At 39.5% G+C, this 20,382-nt stretch overlaps 2 protein-coding genes across 7 annotated transcripts in view; both read left to right on the top strand.

The window, feature by feature from the left end:
- Positions 1 to 17,837, top strand: part of chrm3a (cholinergic receptor, muscarinic 3a) — a 77,437-nt gene extending 59,600 nt beyond the window's left edge. For 2 of the 3 annotated variants that reach the window (XM_051377892.1, XM_051377902.1), the window contains one exon: positions 13,853 to 17,837. In XM_051377892.1, coding sequence (XP_051233852.1) covers positions 13,872 to 15,830 — 1,959 coding nt within the window. In that variant the 5' untranslated portion in view covers positions 13,853 to 13,871 and the 3' untranslated portion in view covers positions 15,831 to 17,837. Of the gene's footprint in view, positions 1 to 12,413; positions 13,389 to 13,852 lie in introns of those variants that run through there. The other variant, XM_051377911.1, reaches the window with a different exon arrangement.
- Positions 17,838 to 19,077: 1,240 nt separating this feature from the next.
- fmn2a (formin 2a) overlaps positions 19,078 to 20,382 on the top strand; it is a 40,702-nt gene continuing 39,397 nt past the window's right edge. The window contains exon 1 of one of the 4 annotated variants that reach the window (XM_051422137.1): positions 19,078 to 19,169. The gene's annotated coding sequence lies outside the window, so the exon portion shown is untranslated. Of the gene's footprint in view, positions 19,170 to 20,004; positions 20,101 to 20,382 lie in introns of those variants that run through there. The other 3 variants (XM_051422140.1, XM_051422139.1, XM_051422128.1) reach the window with 3 other exon arrangements.

Below are 20,382 nucleotides of genomic sequence, written 5' to 3'. Positions count from 1 at the left end.
GTCCCACCCATATAAATTCCCTGGCTGTAAAGGGACTCTTTTTCATACCTCCCTCCTGGGTTGTCTTTTCTGACAGACCAATAACAACAAACCTCCGCGGCAAAAGCCAATTGTCAGTGTGGCTGATCCATCACTCGTCTGTCGCCATTAGCATTCAAGGTTCATTAGCCAGCAAGCACCCAATATAAATATAATTGTAGGCTATAAATTTTCTTGTGGCACTCGACCACTGGAACCCACTGAACAGGATTCAGAATTAGGATCTTAAGATGCCTCTGTTCTCAATGTATTGCTGATTTATCATATTATATTTATACCAAGACCTCTATAAACCTTTCTTGTTTTGTTTCTCCTAATGTGTAACATCAACTGGCTCAGTGACTGCAGATGAGTCTTTTGGATTAATCTGGCACATTTTCATCACATTTGTAAATTAATAAAAATATATATATAATATAAATTAATCGGTAAATAAAATAAAGCAACTTACTTGCCCTAAGAGTGCTCTTTCTCTTACATTTACACAATACTGACTTTCACTTGCTATTTTACGTTCAGACTGAATGTCAATTTGTTTATCTGGCCCAAACAGCTGCTATATCTAGTGTACTTGTTTGTGTGAAAGTTCAGACTCTTACTAAACTTACCAATAACTCCAGTTCTTTCTATAATTGTCCTCCAGACCCTTATTTTTCCTTTTCTTTATATGTTCAGGAACTAGTGTCTTAAAGCCTCAGAATGAGTGCAAAATGATACGTCTATATAACTCAGTTCCAGCTGCCTAGAGGGAATTTGCATCTGTTAATGTCCACTCAGATCTTAGGATTGACTTTATATGGGATACCACCATATCTAAAATTTGCTTGGCGTTTCATATTCACATTAAATCGCCTGTCTCCGTCTTCATCTCCCCCGCCTCCGTCATCATTTTTGATGAGTTATCAACTTCAAAACCTCTGAGTAAACAACTTCCACTTCAAAACCTCTGAGCCAACCATAACTTCTGTATGAAGTGTGTCATCATTCCATATAATCACTACCCAATCCAATTTAGTTTTGAACTCAATGAATTCAAATAACACAGTTATACTGAATGGTCAGAGGAGCGGCAATTAATAATACAAGGGAGGTAAACACAAATAAAGTAATCCAGCAGGCCAAAGATGCTGTGTTGGCAAGGCCATTAAATATTGATCAAAAAGAAAGTGAGATGCAATCAATTCAGGTAAACTCAGTCCAGCTCTGCAAGTACACAACAACTTTCTCCAATGAAATCTACGATACTATGATGATGATGATGATGATGATGTACACTGTTGGGACAGCTCAGACTATATTCTATGAAATGAGGGTAATGGAGATTATACATAAGAAAAGAAACACTCAAAGCGTTTATCACCACGTTCTGCTTGTTTGAATTTCTGTTTGTGCATGCATGTATTAAAAAAACATATGTGCAAGCCCACCCACTGACTTGGCTTGGGTTTCTTTGGCTTTTAACTGGTGATTTTTAAATTTCTTTATCAGACCTGTCTTTCCAGATCAACAACTCTGGGTCTGGTTCATCTGAAGCTGGTTAACAGAGAATGGGTTTTTGATACTGAGAAACAGATGAGACCACTATGACTTCCCCAGAGAATTTAGGGAATCAAATTTAAAAGCTATTTTAGGCTCCATTGCCAGGTACAGTCACGTCACCTGGGTTGATATTATTGGATGGAATAGGATACACCCGCTGCAAAGTCGGTTTGTGTGTGTGTGTGTGTGTGTGTGTGTGTGTGTGTGTGTGTGTGTGTGTGTGTGTGTGTGTGTGTGTGTGTGTGTGTGTGTGTGTGTGTGTGTGTTGGTGGGTAAAGAAGCAGCCAGAGAGAGCAGGAAGGGGTTGGGCGGCTGGGTTGGCAGTGTTTGAGTGAATGAGACCGTTGGCCAGCCAGAGACGCAGAAATTGTTGTGCGTGTATAAGTTTGTGTGTGTTTCCATGTCCCTGCAAGTGTTCATGTTTGTAATACAGTTAGCGCTTTGTTAACTGTCTATGTAAGCCTGTCTACATCCGCCAGGAGAAGTGTTTGGACTGTATTATAACCAGTTCTGTCAGCGCAACCTCTCTTTGTAGCGATACAGCACTTGGATCATTTTCAAGACTTCCTGGTAATCACCTTGTTGACTCACTGCCCTCTCAAGTGTTTGAGCTTTGGCAACTGACAATGTGTGTGTTTGCATGCCTGTAAGTGTGTTCGTAAAAAGAGAAACAGAGTGTGTGACAGAGTTGACGTTTGTATGAGTGTGCTTGTGTCAGCCTTATGTAAGCATATCTGCAAATAAGAGAGCACATGCTTATATTTTGTGTGGTGTGGAAGCACACAGTACACTGGTAGACATGGTCTCCATCACCTGACATCCCTCTGTCCTGAGATGAGAAGTCTGTTTGGTTCCTCCTCTCTCACATAAACACATAATATCCCGCTGTTGGATAACTTGCACTCCCCAAGCAGGAGGTGTGACTACTTACGTCTCCTCGCACATTCTTAGCCACCCCTACAGTATCCTTTCACCTCCCTCCCTCCCTCACTCTCTTGCACCCCTTGCACAATCCCGGCATCTCCTGCCTCCAGCATTTAAAAGACCCCTCTCCTCCTGCCGAAGCATGTTTACACAGGAGTGAGTGTGTGTTTTTTCTCCCTCTCCGTCTCTTTCGAGTGCCTGTTCAATAGACAGATGGTTGCACTTCCTTTTAAGGATTGATCGCAATAGCCTATCACTTACATGTGTATAGCATCTGTGTAGGGTTGTATTGAAGTGCAGGCATGAGGAGCAAGGCAAAGGGTCAGGCCTGGAATTAGCCTCACACGGAACAACATTGTTTCTCTAAGCGTGGTATTTCATAGTTTGGATTGTGGGAATTGTTAGGAACGAGCTGTCACTGTTGTAAATTTAATGCACAAGCTTGTGTTTTTTTCCCTCTGTGTTCCACCCTTACATCCACCACAAAACTCAGCCTAATTTCAATGACAGTAACTTAGCTTTTGTTTAAAACACACAAGGTATGCATTGGACCTCATCCAGGTTTAGATTTACTGTGAGAATGAAAGAGAGGTTGACTTTCAATGTTCTCCGTGCAGTCATCCTCAAGCGGCTGCAGCCTTTTGGCTTGACATATTCCTGAGCCATTCTTCCACTGTCTTCTATTTTGCCTCTCTATTTTTCTTCCTGTCTCTTGCTTTCACATACACACATACTACACAGGCATGTCTAAGTGTCTAAGAGTGCCATGTCTAAAGAGTTCCAGCAGCTTGTTACTGAGGCTGTCAAAAAGCACGGAGACCCACCGCAGAGGTGAGGATGTGTGTGAAATCCCATGAGCCTCTAGCACTGGTCTGAAGCATAACAACATCCTACTTCTCTTTCCACATGTAGGTTTTTCTTCTCACACACCTAGCTACTATACAGCAGCTGAAGCGTGTAAAAAGAAGAATTATGTTCATGTAACTCTATAACATAAGCTGAATACATTTTGTGAACAAAAGTTATAATCAGAAACCCAGGAGTGCCACCCATAAATACAAAATTAATAACACTATAAAAGCACTAAAATATTAATATAAAAGAAAGAGTAAACTGCTGATACTTTTGTAGGAGACGCTGGTGCTCTAGGGGAACATCTAGTGGCAGTGAGGGTTTTTTAAAATGTAAAAAAGTATTTTTTTTTAAACTTGAGTCCTCCAATTTAAATAAGAAAGTGCATGTTTGTACTGTATTGCCTTTCAGAGAGTTTGATTAGGTTTAGGCACAAAACCGACTTGTTTAGGAAAGATCATATATTTGGTTAAAATTGCTACTTCATTAAGTTTAAGGAGTGATCATGGTCGTGGTGAAAAGAAACCAATGTTGACTTTTGGAGGAAAAATGGGAAACAAACCGATGTTTAGTTGGCCCATTCAACCTCATCAACCTCCTCCTTCTGTGTACTTTGTGGCTCTGTAACAACATTGCACTATTTCTTCCTTTGCTCTACATGGGAGACTGAAAGACTATGCACCAGTAGTTATTCTGAATGCCTGTGACTGGGGCAGATTCTGACAGATTCCCCTTGAAATGAATGAAAATGAGGCTGTGGAAACACTACCGCTTTTGTCCACTGGGGCAGCCAGAATCAACAAAAAATGAAATGCTTTAAATATTGAAAGACTCAAAACTGACTTGCTTGAGACAGGACATGAACCCTGATTTCCTGTGTTGAAGTCAAGCATTTTTTACAGTCATACATCCAACTCCACCTCTTCTGCTCTGAAAAATGTTTAACTGCTTCCTGTATTGGAACTAAATGTTCCACTGAGTGTAAATCATCAGAAAAACAAAATGTAACTGTTAGGATAAAAAAACAGAGGCAAACCATTTGAAGAGAGCTATCCTACATCACTTACATTTTGCATCTTGTAAACAGTACTGCCCCTCTACCTGCTCTTGATACAACAGAGATCTTTCCAAGTATGAGGTTTTGGCTGGATCCCATGCACAGCCATCCTTGGCACCCTGCATAACCTCTCTGCTGATTATTATTTCACTTCCTCACATTGTTATTTTATCAGACTAAGCTACTGTCAAACTGCCGTCTGTTTATGGCTGGTGGTGCCAGTGTAAGCAGGACTCAGACACTCTGCTGCAGTAATCTGGATTGCAGCAAAAAAGACACCTCAATAAAAGCAGATCTCCTGGCTGCCCACAGTCATAAAGGAGAATAAACAAGGTTAGGCAGAATAATTATGCCGAGCTGCTTCCTGGTATTAAGGGACTTACTGGACTTTGTACAGACACAAGTCCTGTCTTTCTGGCTCTCCAGGCAGAAGAGCTAGCCACATTAACATTTTCCACTTGAAGAGCAAGATTCACATTTAATGACTAAAGTATTGATATTTCTGCTACTGTACATACATGCCTAAAACAATCATAGAGTTATTGAATGACAACATGTATGGCTTCTCGCCCTCACAGTAGGTAAATATGACCACACATGTCTTGACGATACAATATCCAGAGGTGTGAAAATGTTGTGTTAGATAGATTAAATAATAATGTCTTACACAACATTTATGTAAACAGTTCTCTTCTTTCTTTGGGCTGCATGGCTTGGACAAGTGTGAACATATATAACAACTAATAGTGACTCAACAGATTCAACAGTGTTTTGTTCAACTAGGACTTGATCTACTCTGGACCTGGCTTCACCTGTGTAATTTGCTTTACATTACACTTGTAGTGTGGTTCTGTTGGTCAGTCCACCACTTTGATCCGGACTGAAATATCCCACTGTAAGATGTATTGCCATGAAATTGTGTATAGATACCCATGCTCCCCTGAGGATGATAAAAATATAGACATATATAAATGCCTGTAATTATTGACAGTTGACTTAGAGAGAGAGACAGAGACAGAGATCTGGGTTCATAAATACCTTCACCAGCAGTCTCTACCAAGCTGTTGCGGTGCAAATAAAATCATTATTTTATGATCACTACATTGTCTGGGTGTATCAAACTTAAGAACCTTCTTTGACCTCCACAACCTCTAATTTATTTTAGACCAACTAGCATTAGAAAACTGTGATTAGCTCTTAATTGCTGAAGCAATAGAATGAAATTAGTCTAACCATGTGCTCACATCAACAGCAAAAACAAACATGATTAGTTGCCATTCATTCCCAAGTGCTGGGAGACCAGAAGTGCGAGACCAGTGTGATGGCCTGTGCAGTCACTTGCTGACAGAGGGAAATTGTGTTCAGTTTTATGCAAATTACTAGCTACACAAGGTAACAACAGCCAACTGAGGGATAGATATGTTTTTTTCTGCTGCAAAATATGTCCCTTTAGTTCCTATCATCAGTCCTTTTTACTATCACTCACTATAGTTGTTTCAGTAGAATTTACATGACTCTACATCTGTTTACAGGACATTACAGGATATTTGGATACATGTGAGGTTTATTGCAAAAACTGTAACTTCATAATCAATATATTAGCAAAAAGTCATAGCAAACTACATTGTTTTATGTCAAATAAAGACAGCATATGCTCAATTAGTATTATATGAAAATTGTTATATAGGCACCTTGATCACCAATTTCATACTGAACAGTTCCTCACAAAATTCACACATACGCAAAATAACACCCACATGTGACATCAGGCAGACTGGCCAACCAGCTATTCAATGAGTTGGTGTCACATGAACTGAAAGACCATACTTTATACACTATCTTCTATTCCTTTATTTCATATATAGGTGTCCTGATTTGCCTCCCAGACAAATCCGGCACATTCACCCTAAATATTTTTCACCATGCAGAGGGTCATCCAGTGCAACTCACCAATTTATTTCTGGCTTTTTAATTTTCCTTATCTCCTCAGCACATCCTCTAATGTTTGCTACTTGCAGAAAACCTCTCACACACTGTTTGGGATAAGGGATGAATGGTTGGCTGCTTTTTAGAGGGACATTTCTTGTCAGTTTTACCTACTGTGTAAAATATGGGCCTTTCAGATGCCGCCCATAAATTACAGAGACATATGTGAAGTTGAATGTGTCTGACTCTTGGCTCCTAGGAAAAGGCACACAGTAATTGCAAAGTGACACGTTCTTGGTTAATAATGCAAATACTTAATATTAATACCACATGGACTGTATTTACACCAAAACCCAAATTTGAATGGGATGGTTTAGAGACAGCTGTAAGGATCAAAATTTCTGAAATTCAAGCACGATGTTGACAGATGGAGATGTTCCCCAGTCTAAATGTCCTGTTAGTGTTGGGAACAAAGCAAATGGGTTAAGACCAACATTACTTCTCCATAATTTTTGCAGTATTATTTGACATATGATGCATAATCAAGGAGACAGGGTGATGTTTCACAGGCTTTTGTCATTTAACTCTCTCTAATTTAAGTTAGGGTTTAGTTTTCTGTTTCTGTTCCCTAGACAGCCTATTACACAAAACAAAGAATAAAATAGTTGGCCATCCATGCTGTTTCTTTCCTTCAGAAAGATTTAGATTAATTTGATGCTTACCCTTTTTTTTATATAGTCCATAACTTACTTTCCAGTGACAAATGAAAAGCCACTTTGTTTCAGGTGATAAGGTAAAAGGGAGTATACAGAGATTCAGTATATGGGCGACATTTACATTTATAAAATAACATAAACCAAAACAAAACAAAGTGCAAGGGGGATATGTTCTTTTAAAAAGTGCAAGGCCCGGGGTCCCTTTAGCAGTAACTCACTAGAGTTCTGAGTGCACAGTAAGCAGGAGGCTGATATCAGTAGCTCTGAATTACATACATGTGTTGTTTCCTGCAAAACCCTATTGCATGTCAGGCAATTTGAATCCAGGCTGGGAATGGCGGACTCTGCCACTAACAATGAAGACTACAGTGTGGTCATTTCTGAAAGTGAATACTTTAAATGGATATTGATTGGGTTTCGATTTAATGGAAATCTTCAGGATTATGACGTTAAGCAACTTCACTCAAAACATGTTATTTAAAACGGAATAGTTTTCTCAGCAAAGTTGCTTACGTGGTAGCGGTTTTAGATCTCTGACAGGTCGCAATGTTTCTTTCTGCACTGAATTCCTTAGGACGAACTAGTGGCAGAGATGCACCAATTGAAAGCACTTAAAGAAGTAACATAATCTGAAGAGCCTCTAACAAGCATCTGTGCAGGTAGAGCTGCAGCAGCTGGCTCTACCTCCTCCTCCACAGCTTCTCCTCAAACTGCTTTTGAAGTTTATGGATCACAGTCACCCTCCACCATCAGACACCACCTTCATTTTGATGGCATCAATCTTATTACCTATGTGTCTTGAAGCATTGCTCTAACAGCCACGATTTGTCCACTAAGTCATCTTTGTCATATTAATCACTGAGACAAACCATGATGGTGAACATTCTTTGTGAGCTTTGTCATCATCTGCAGGTTTCACAGCCTTTGTTTGGAGGAGGTGCTGTAAAGGCTTCACATAATAACACACTCACTTAAGATTTGCCTGACTGAAAATCTATGAACTTTAAGAGTCGACTTGGAGCATCGCTCATGGACTCCAGCAAGTCCAGTTCCTGCCAAGTAGGCACTAAATGCTTGTTCTTGTCAGCAGTGAGTACCTGACAGATGGCCTTGTGCTGTTTCACAACCCTTGCCACCATCTTCTGGCAGCAGCCCCATCATCACCAGCTTGTGATAGATTTAGCTCATCCTGTGCAACTACAAAGTCCCTTTTTCTTTTATGAAGCACAAGGCCAGCACGACTTTAATTTCATAGTTAACGTTCTCTCTGATGAAATTGTTGGGGACAAATGAAATGGATCACTCTAGTTTAAAATTACATTTATATTTTACATATCTATTATATGTAGGTACAATTATATAACAAAACAGAAAATATTTTGATTCATCAGTGTCCATTAACAGTACTTATATTAAGGTTTGAAATCACCAAAACTAATGGTATCGAGGTTGCATGCTCAATTAGAACAACATAGATTTACGCATTACTTTTTGGTGTATGGTCCTGGGAAAAATTGGATGCTTGAAGATCGACAAAAGATTAGAACTGATGTTCCACTGGACCACATGTCAGACGTGGTAGGGAAAGAGCAACAGACTGCAGTTGCTTCCCTACTATCTTCCTGTGCTTTGTGTACAGCTGGAGTGCATGATGTATGAAAAAAAAGAAGCTTTCAAACAGGGAGCTTGCACACTGGTTAGGGACTTTAATAAGCTTCTTGAAGTGCTCATTCTTAACTGTGCTGAATTGCAGCATATCTAAACAGAAGTGAACTAATCCCAAAGTGGTATCCAGGAACATCTCTAAAGAAACATCTATTAATATATAGCTACATAGTCCCACCACATGTTGTCTCTCTACTACTAGGAATCCTGAAATTGGTCAATATAATTAACATGTATGGGTCATTCTTAGTTTATTATTATTATTTTTATTATTTTTATTATTATTATTATTATTATTATTATTATTATTATTATTATTATTATTATGGAAGATCTGGTCTCTACTTAGGGTCATTGTGGAAAGATATTAGTTTTATGCCTCCCAAGTTATTAGTTGTGGTATCAAATCCTTTTACTAATTTAAAGATAGTCAATATCAAGTAGATTATAGATTATATATGTAGACCCTTTATATGGTCTTCCCTCCACAGCAGTGTTTGTATCATACTAGAGAGGACTGTGTTTCTATTTCTAGCAAATGCCCCTGCAGTTGTAACTTACGTCATCTGTCGGTGTAGTATTTGCAAATGTAAGATAAAACTTCTGGGTCAGAGTTGGTCTACTCCAGGTTTTGCTTATCAGCAAGGCTGCCTCACTCAATAGACGGAAATCGATAACTCCACAGAGCAGTCGGTGTTGTGGCACTATTTTCCAGATCACGTTTCACCCTGAAACAAGCACCCTCACCACATTTTGTCACTCAGTATGACCTGGATTAGGCATGGTATATCTCTGAGTATTGTCCCTTATTGTGCAACACCACAACATTCAGCTTTGAAGGATAGCAGAGGCTTTACTGAGATAGTCTGGGACAGTAGATTGTTTTTTAATTAACACATCTTAATTAGACCAAATAGAAGGCGTAGCTGATTTTAAATGGACAGTGATCACAGTTTTAAGTCTCTCCCACACTTGCTGTCTGTCCTTGTGCGACAAGGCAGTAATCTACATACTGTTTGACAATGCAGCACTGCCCTGCCAATGATGGTAATCACAAAGCCATTGCTTGCATCTGCTCGGTCGACTAAGTATGTATGCATTCTGTGTGTAGTTGTTCTCTTGGATTTGCCTGACAAAGCCTGACATCTCTGGTTTTGTTAGTCCAATCTAGCTCTCCAGTTGTTGATTTGATTTTCTCAGCCTATCTGGTAGCCTATAGAGTGTTTTTTGTTTAAAATGTATTTATTTACAATAATGTTATTACTACCTGCTAAAACCCTGTCTGCCTCCAGATGTATTTTTACACTTCGCACAGAAATGCACATTACATCAGGTGCTACATGAGCAATGGGAAACCAAAAAGTTGACAATATTCTCTTTTAAAACGCCAAAACTTTTGATTAAGACTATGTAAATAATAGTAGAAATATGCTTTAAAAAAATGTGTAAAACGGCATCCCTTTGTAACTGAAGGTATGTTGTGGCACTCAAGAGGAAGTGACCAAGGTTCAAATGATAGCAGCTTTAACCTTTATTAAAAATTACTTGACAACACGACTCATCCTTGCTGGACATCATTTGCCCGTATCACTGCTCTGCTAGATTAGTAGCTGAAAATAGAAACCCAATCATTTAGATGGATCCTCGGAGCCAACTTGGATTGTGCTGTCCAACCCTTCTAGGACGAATGCCTCAAAATGTCAGGGAACACGTTGTGTTGCAACACAGTAAATGAGTATTGATCTCTCTGTGTACCTGAATTCATCCCACCTACGTGCTAAGGAGTCAAACTTAAGATATAGGGCTTAACGTGGGCTTGGAGAGAGAGATAGACACTATAATGGCTTCACTGTAATAGCAGCTGGTTGTCAAAGGTCTAGCTAGCCCACCCATGTTGGAAAAGGATGCTGTCATCTGCTACATGCAGGCCTGATCAGTTTAATTTTAGGAGAAAACAAACAGTACAAAAAACACTATCCCTCTGTTGTGCAGACAGTTTCCGCTCCCCTGGGACTACAGATATAAATTTATGGTAGTTAACTGTTGCAATCTGAGGAAACAGCAAGGAAAATGGAGCGAACACAAATAAACAATACACATACTTTAGACATATACACCATATATACTGTAAATTTGACACAATACAAGATTAGAGCATCAATCATTTTCTCCAGTCAGTATAACTGCAATATTCTGTATTTACAGATTGCTGTACACTGTAAAATCATTCTAAGATACTTGATTCACCTGTGCCTACACTGAATTATCATGTTATCCTCAAAGAGACAGGGAGTCTGACATTTGGCCTTTTCCCATAGGATCCGGTCTTTCCTCCCCTATTCTTCAAGCCTTCTATGACTTTATTCCCAAGATAGGACACTAAGCACTTGCTGTTGTTTGTCTGATATTCCTTTTTTAAAATGTCATTATTTGTTTTTCTAATTTCATCTTTCCTTCCTCCGTGTTTATAGCAAGTCAAGGTAGCAGATTAAAGACTGATTTCCCTACTCTTAAAGCCCTTATCTTCACACGGGCACATTTTGCCCTCGTAAGCCAATTAAAAGATGTTTAACACTCATTAGCAACACATTGCTGTCACATGCTCAGTAGAATTTGCTTTGTGAAAAGTTAAAAGTAGACTTTGTTTTTCTTAAGAGGCTTTTAAGTTTGCTGTCTATCATAAATGTTGCAGTTCTTTACATTTGTTCTCACAGGCATTGTTGTTTTATACTCAATTTGGAGTCGTTTCATTTGTCTTTTGTATACATCTACATCTGGTTTTATTACTCACTTACTGCACTTCAATACAATTTATAGGTACAACCTAAGTGTAATGTTTTTTCCATATGTGTTTGTATGCATGGGCCATATGTTCACATGCATATAGTATGTAGAAGATGTATATGTAGTTACTGTGCATGCTCATGTAACATAAACAGTATGTGTGTGAAATGTGAGAGCATACTCTCCCTGTATGTCCATGGATGCAGTGATACGTGTCCGCAGTGGGGATAGCAGGGAGCCTCCTGATAATAGTAGGAGCAGTGTGTGCTCAGTGTCACAAACGGCTGTCAGTGGCTGTTGGCTACTGGGGTTCTTTAACAGCTCTGTGGGAGGTCTGAGATTCTGTCAAGGCACAGGTGCGGCACTCAGCTTCAAATACCTTTGCCTGTGGGATAAAATAGTGTGTCTGCAAGTGTGGTTTTATATGGGGCTGCTATAGTTGTGCTTACATGTGTTTGTCAGCACAGTATATTTGTGTAAAGGGTTCATGTATTTGGATGGGTTAGAGGAGGTGTTAGATGTTCTTACTTGTCCCAAATGGTATGAGGTCGTTGTTTGTTCCCTTCACCCAGGCTGGCTCAGTATGGTGTCAGTTTCTAATGAACCGTTGTCATAAACGTCAGCGGAAGAACGCCACGTTTATGGCTTTCACAATAAAACACAATAAAATGAATGCACAAGTCAGTGTTCTGCACTTTGTGCAATGACCCACAGTTGATTTAAAACTAATCTAAATTAGGGTATTGAATGTTGCAGTTGTCAAATGACTAAATGCATTTGCTGACATATTTAGTGTTACTAAGCAGTTACCTAATACATATTTTTAGAAAGTGCATTATCCTAAACCCATCTTAACTAAGTAGTACACCCTAACAAACACATATTTTTTATTTGTGGTATGTGAAGGTAATTAGCTAAGATATACCATGTTCACATAATTTAAATAATATTCACAAATTCCAAAGAAAATCCAGTCAGATTTGTCAGTTTTATAAAACTAAAGCTTTGTACAAAACTGTGTGGTGAAGCTGTACATACAAAAACACTTTTGCATGCATTCACACGCACACATCTAAATGCAAAACACCACAGTAATTACAAATGATTGCGCTGCAAAACTTGGATTGGATTGGATAGGAAATGCTGCTTTACAAAATGGCAGTCCCTTATCTTATTATCCAATTATCAAGAACTGCTTTGACAAAAACAGCAGGACTTCTTCAACAAAGACAAAGTGATCCCCAATCAAACAAAAAACAGCACATCATACTCTCTGGGATCATGCTGCTATTAGCTCTTCCAGTGCTATTTTATCTCTGTTTTACCATTAGGGTTTGTCTCTGTGTAGCTCTCTCTGCCCAAAATTGGTCTTCAACCTCAATTTTCTTTGAGGGCTCCTGGAACACTAGATCAAATCTGGTGACAAATTAACCAGCACTGGGAATTTACATCATCAAATTGACACCAAAAACTGTATTCAGACAGGAAAAAATGCCAGAAAACCTCTGAAGAGAGCTTCGTCAATTGATGTATTTCCTCTGTGACCTCCATGCTTCATGCTTTCTGCATGCCCATGCCTAGGATGATGTCTATATAATGTTATTGCCTAGCAGGTGCCAGCAACATCGTCAGTAACTTATTTCACTATTTGACTTGGTATGGACAGGTACCTGCTGTCTTCTGTCATGTTGATATTTTAGAAAAGCGGTATAAATACAAAACATATCACTTGAATATGATTTCCCTCTGTTTGACTGACACACTGGCAGACAGGCTGACACCGGAGCTGCTACCAGACACCAGAGCTAAATTTTGAATAAAGATCAGAAGCGGGCTACCACCACACCTGATCTGACAGGAGAAACCCACCCCTGTCCTAATGTTATGTAAGGTGCAATCCCAACACTTACCTCTGTGTAAATGAAATGTCTTTACAATTTGCTGGGTGTCATAATAAACAGTAGTAGATTGCAGTCATTCCCTCTCATTTAAAGTGTTGGCTATCTAGCCTTGTTGATTAAGATGTCAAGTTGTAATTTAATATATGGCTTGCAATGCATTTACAGTGTGCATCCAGATTGTCTACAAATGAAATTATGAGTGATTGTTTAACAAGATAGACAAATTAGACGAAAACACCTTTTCAGACACACAGCTTGGTAAAATAGGTTTATAGCCTCACCTACTGGATATGAATAGGAATGTCAACTACTCATGTGTCCTTTCTCCATTTCACTCCCTTTGTCACTCTATCCCTCTCCCCCTTTCTACTTCTCCTTTTGTGCCAAATACCATTTCCCTCCCTCTCTCTGTTTCTTCCTACCTTTTGTCTTTCTGTCTCTCTCTGTAGAATATGCCAGGACATAACAATGAGCTCAAACAGCACAGACCCTGGTCTCTTCCTGACTGCCAACACCTCTACCCCATCAGCTGGAGCCTACCCACAATCCAATGCTCTCCACCAAGGAGGAACTGGAGGATCCCCCTGGGCGGCTTTTCATGTGAATACCCTGGATGATAATTCCTCTTCCACCAGCAAACTCTTAAACCTCACCTCAGAGTCCCAAAATGGGAATGGAACTGCAGCCCTTCATCCCTTGGGTGGCCTCCCTGTGTGGCAGGTTGTTGTCATTGTCTTGCTGACAGGCATGCTGTCACTGGTCACCGTCATCGGCAACATCTTAGTAGTGGTATCCTTCAAAGTTAATCGCCAGCTGAAGACAGTCAATAACTACTTCCTGCTGAGCTTGGCTGTGGCTGATCTCATCATAGGGGTCATTTCCATGAACCTCTACACAGCTTATCTTGTGATGGGCTATTGGGCCATGGGGAACTGGGCATGCGACCTGTGGCTGGCTATAGACTATGTGGCCAGTAATGCATCAGTTATGAACTTACTGGTCATCAGCTTCGACCGTTACTTTTCAATCACCAGGCCTTTGACATACCGGGCCAAACGGACCACAAAGCGAGCTGGGATCATGATTGGCCTTGCCTGGTTTGTTTCTCTTGTTCTGTGGGCCCCAGCCATCCTCCTATGGCAGTATTTTGAGGGTGAGAGGACAGTACCCTCAAATGAATGCTACATTCAGTTCCTCTCAGAGCCCACCATTACCTTCTGTACAGCCATGGCAGCTTTCTACCTGCCTGTGACGATAATGAGTGTTCTCTACTGGCGCATTTACAGGGAGACTCAGAATCGTTCGAAAGAGTTAGCTGGGTTGCAGGGGTCGGGGGGTCGTGGTGGGAACGGAGGAAGAAGTGGTAATGGTGGGGGTGAGAGAGCCCGTTTTGTCCATCAGACAGGAAGTTCTAGAAGTTGCAGCAGCTACGAGCTGACAAGGTTGTCCCGGAGAAAGAGCACATGTAGGGAGTTGGTTGGTCGCTTCCACTGCTGGCCTGGGGTTCGTTCTTGGAGACCGGGTAGTATCCGGCAGGGGGAGGGTGATCCAGACCAGAGCAGCAGCGACAGCTGGAACAACAATGATGCTGCGGCCTCGTTGGACCACTCTGGGTCTTCAGAAGATGAGGACTGTGGGGGCCGAGAGATGATTTCCCAGAGTCATGCTATTTTCTCCATTGTTCTCAGCCTACCTGGGATAAAGGCTGCTGTCAACTCCCAACTCACCTCATGTGAGGATCTGGATGCAGCCTCAGAGGAGGATCCGCTCAGGGGAGCGGAGTATAGCCGAGACAGCCTTTCAACACTCACCACCAACACTACTGCCACCACCACTCCTGATGGAGCAAACAGTTCAGAAAATAGCTACCACCAACGCTTCTGCTCACGCAAGATTCAATCAATGCCTACTATCCAGGCTACCTCTAACCAAGGCTCCCCAGATGATCCACCAACAGCTACTACCACTGCCACCGACAGTACTACCACCAGCACCACCACTAAATCCCCCACTGTCCCAATGTCCTTCAAAGACGCAGCTCTGGCTAAACGTTTTGCAGCCCGAGCTCGGACTCAGATCACCAAGAGGAAACGCATGTCCTTAGTGAAGGAGAAGAAGGCAGCTCAAACTCTCAGTGCCATCCTCTTTGCTTTCATCATCACATGGACACCTTACAACATCATGGTGTTGATCAATGCTTTCTGTAAGGGTTGCATCCCGGAGACCCTGTGGGCAGTAGGGTACTGGCTATGCTATGTCAACAGCACAGTCAACCCCATGTGCTACGCCTTGTGTAACAAGACTTTCCGTACAACGTTTAAGATGATACTGCTGTGCCGCTGGGACCAGAAAAAAAGGAGGAAGCAGCAGTTCCAGCAGAGGCAGTCAGTGGTCTTCCACAGGAGGATTCCCAGGGAGTCTACGTAAAGGACAGGAAGTTTGTATGGTCAATAACAGGGAATCATAAGATTTAATATAGGACAAGGAAAAAGGAAGAAGCATCCATGTAGCTGTTCTGTGGAGTTTCTTTGCTTAGAGATGTGTTTCTCTGCTGATATGTCAAGCACAGCAATCCTATGTGGTGGTCTTGAGGTATGTGTTTGTGTCGGTGCATCCATTTAGTAAAGCTCTGTGTATGCGTAAAGGGTTGTATTAGGTGAAGTCCAGAGATGAAAGCTTTCCCTCTGTCCTTGAAGAACTGTTTACCATTTTACGCTAATACAGCTGAGAAAACATGAACTGAGTGGAAGATATTAGAAAAGGGCTTTAAAATGCATTGCAGGTGAATTATTGAAGTGCAATTGTCACAAGGGGAAAGGACATCTTTGTCACAGGGTTGGGGATTCACATTTCTTATCATTTTTCTCTGTGGCTAGCTAGATCTGTAATGTGCAGAGTGGTTTTGCATTTCAAACAAAACTATGTATCTGTAATACGTGACTGAAAGCCAAGACGAAAACTATTTTATGTTCACAGGCTTCTGCATTGTACTGATTTGACCTGCCATCGTCTTGACTGGCATGTTTTTATCAGAACGTCTGTACATTTCTTTTCTACATGGATATAGCTTTCCTGTGTCTGATGGAATATAAAAAGTTCTTAAATTGTGTCCTTACTTTCAGTCAACAGAGATCTGTTATTTTTGTGATATTCATCTTTGGTTTTCTAGATATTCCTGAGATTTTGAGCCAGTCTGAAAATGATTCTTCTAATGAACTGAGTTGTAAATATTCTCTGTGGCACCACAGTCAGTGAACTGCTGTTGTGTTCAATGTGATTGTTGTGGTTTTTATGGTGGAGACAATAAGTACACTGGTTGTGTGTTATGTACTTGCAGTTCTCTGTCAAGAGTAATGATTATACAATGATGATATTCTGTTTGTGTACATTTAGATATTTCTGACTTGATAAACAATGATTGATTGCTAACACAAAGATGTCCATTTATAAAGATACGTGTTTTGATTTTACACTATCTTTTAAATTTCTACAAAATGATACATGTAAGGAGCGCTTTGTAAAAGGCCACTTTGATATAGTAGAGCAATGGCAGCCTCTAGTGGCTTGAGAAAGTACTGTTGTCCAGGCTGTGTCACTGTCAGTCCAGGTTCTACAGTGCAGTATTAAAATCTCATTCATTCATTCATTCAGCCTGATTCGATCATTGAATCGTCATTTTCAGTGAGGTCGAGAGTAGAATAGACTAAATACATACAAAACAAAACTGCCAATATGAAGACTACAAATTGCCACAATTATTGAAGCTACAGCATTTTAACTTTCTGTCATAACAGACAGATTGTTTTTTGTTTAATTTTATGTGTGAAGATTTTCTTCATTCAAATTATTGATAAGACATACAGCAATTGATTTGTAAATAGAATTAATAGCTGTCCTTGTCTACGTTACATCAGGTTTTTCTTTACAAAAAGTGGGTGAACACCACATACCAACATATGTCAGCATAAAGATCAACCAAGGCAAGAATTTATTTTATTTTTTATTTGTAATGCACATTATATTATTCTTAAGTGGTTGGTTTTTACATTGTTGCTGCACCGAAATCTTGAATATTGTGCAAAATGTATTGAAGGTAAATGATAAACTGTATTTTTACAACTGGCATCCTGAAGAATAAGTAGATTGGATTGTGTTGGATGCAGTGGTCATACATAATAGTATGACTTATGTGCTGTATCCAAAGAAATGTTAAAAAATATCCCATGCCTGTCATCAGTGGATATTTTGTCTGCTTTCAACATAACGTGCTCCAGTGACATAACACATTCTTCATCAAAATATGAGATTTTTGTACTTAAATATTGGGAATGTAAACTACCAAAATGGTAAACACAAACATTTTGTTACATTACAAGTATGCCAATCATACTCATATTTTAAGTCAATAAAAAACAAAAACCTTTTTGACAGAAATCATCATTTTTTGTGTCACAAATCACGAGTGTGTTATTCTAATTTATTTTCAAGTTTATTTACACACAATGGGTTTACTGATCATGGATGCTTTTTATTCAGGAATGCTTTGACAGTGTTACACACATCCATGTCTAAGACTTGAGCATACTAGAGCAGGTTTGTCTTCCTGTTCAATAGCATATTTTTCCCTTAGTGCTAAAACGTGAGTACTTTTGTGAGTCATTATTTGTATTTGTTCTATAGCTATCAGGTGTGGATATGTAAGAGGGGAACTCATACTTTTTTCACTGTCACAATGTAAAAAAGACTTTCCAGTAAAAAGTCCCATTGAGTGCAACTTTTTTTTATTTCTAGTGCCAGTAAATGATACCATAAACCTCTGCACTAACTGTGCAATATTAGGTCTGTAAATATGTAGTTGAATAGTTTCACTGTTTGTTGTTATTGGCCTCCATCATTTTTAGGAAATATTTTGCTGCAATTTGTTTACATGCTACTTGTAAGAACCACCAAATGTGTATTTTTTGCTTATTAAAGCATAATCTTAAACACACCACCACCGATAGCCTCTTTGATATAGATGACCTTATTTTCTTAGCAGGACGCTGGGTCATTATCCAGCAATGAAATTAATTTCCTGCCACTGAAACATTGTCTAGGGAATATTGCATGATCTGAATAAGAATAGATCTTTTTTCTCTAAAATATTAAAATCTCAAATACTGTCTTTGTGATGGACTCAAAAATCTTGATATAATCTTTGTTTGTAGATTTTTTTCTTCTTTTTTCCGCTATGACTTAAATGTTCTCTTAGTCATAAAATGTATCTTTTATCTACTCTCATAAGAAACCTGTAGTTGTTTAAATTAGGAATTAAGCTCACTGTCATGTTTCGAGGACACAGCTGAAAGTTGTTTCTTGATTGGAGGGATGGACTTAAAAGTGGCACCACTTAGCACCAAACCAGAAGTAAAAAGTAGTGATCAGCTTGATATTCTGCTGATAAATATGATTCCTACATCACTGTCTGACACTACCACAAAACTAGTGCTGAGTGTCTAATTTTAACCAGAAACTGAATAAACAACAAGACTGGTCTTTGACTGTTGCACAGTCCTGTATGTTCCCATGATGAGGCCTGATTAAGTTAGTGAGGGGAGTCTCAGACAGTGCTAATGGGAGATAGCCAAGGAGACCAGGCATGTGATGAGGAAAATACCAACTTCATGTGACCCATGGCTAAGGAGCGGCTCATCTTCGAAGACAAACAGCCATTTGTGTTGTTTTCTTCAGTCAGCGCTGATCCACTAAGGCGAATCCACCAGTCAGGCAAGTACACTTTCATTTATAATATAAGTTTAAAAATATTTAACTAATTTAGCTTTAGTTCAGGCTTATCTGCATTTTTTGGACTACAAATGTTGCAAATTTGACTCATGTTGATGACATAATGTGTGTTAGTTTTACCAAGACCAGACTAAGAGTTTGGGCAAACATAAACTTTAATGAGTGTATGAGCTGGTAATTTCTAGTAAATGTATTTGTTTTAATTAGGATCCGTTTCAAGAATGTGTATGTCATTTATTTATTGGTAATTGGTTTCACTTACGTGATTAGCTTTGAAGTACTTACTTATGACTCATGAAGTAGGAAAGGCAATTTTTTATAGTTGTTAAATGGCCCAACTCTTGTCTTTACCACACCCAAAGGCATTAACTAGTCTTCAGGCATGCCCGGATGCAGTCCATCACACACACCCACACAACTAAATAAATGTCCAGTATTAGCTCTATGAGATGTTTGTAAATTACAGTACAGTAAATAATAATACTGTACTGTGTCTCCTATAATATGTATCAAGCATATTTTCAGTAAATTAATTCCTAATTTGTGAAACTTATTTGACTTATTTAGTGCAATCTAATTTTAATTTGAAAAGCCCTGTGAGCTTGTTCAGGCAGTCAGCACTGCTAATACACACATGACATGTATCACTCCATAATCAATGGATGTTTGGTGGTCTATTTAGGCTGAAAAAATGTCTCATCTCTCCCTCTGCTCTGTCAATGCCACTGCTGTCCTGCATCAGTTTTGCTGCCTGTTCTTTCAACCCCAACATCCAGCTCCAGCTATAGGGTTTAAGATATGTGTGCGTCACCCCCAAATATCTCCATGTAAACATATCTGCAGAAAGTGATGAGGTCGGAGCCTAGACATCGAACTCTAACTATGTTGTGATGCTGCAGTAAACATTTCAAACGTGAGTCTGATTGAAATTATGCTAGGGCTGAAACGATAACGATTATTTTAATTATGGATTAGTCTGCCGATTATTTTCTAGAAAATGTCAGAAAATGATCAGCTGTCCAGATGATATTCAGTTTACTATACATAGAAGACTACATATAAGACAGCTGAAACCACTTAATTTGTGGTGATTTTCCTTAAACAACCAACTAATAATTAAATAATTGTTTCTCCTGCTGTCACCAGTTGTGAGTCTCAGTCTTTTCCTGAATCAATTCAGATGTCTGTGTCTGGG

Source organism: Dicentrarchus labrax, unplaced genomic scaffold (assembly GCF_905237075.1).
Source record: "Dicentrarchus labrax unplaced genomic scaffold, dlabrax2021, whole genome shotgun sequence".
Classification (NCBI taxonomy): Eukaryota; Metazoa; Chordata; class Actinopteri; family Moronidae; genus Dicentrarchus; species Dicentrarchus labrax.
This window is presented reverse-complemented; position numbering and strand designations above follow the sequence as displayed.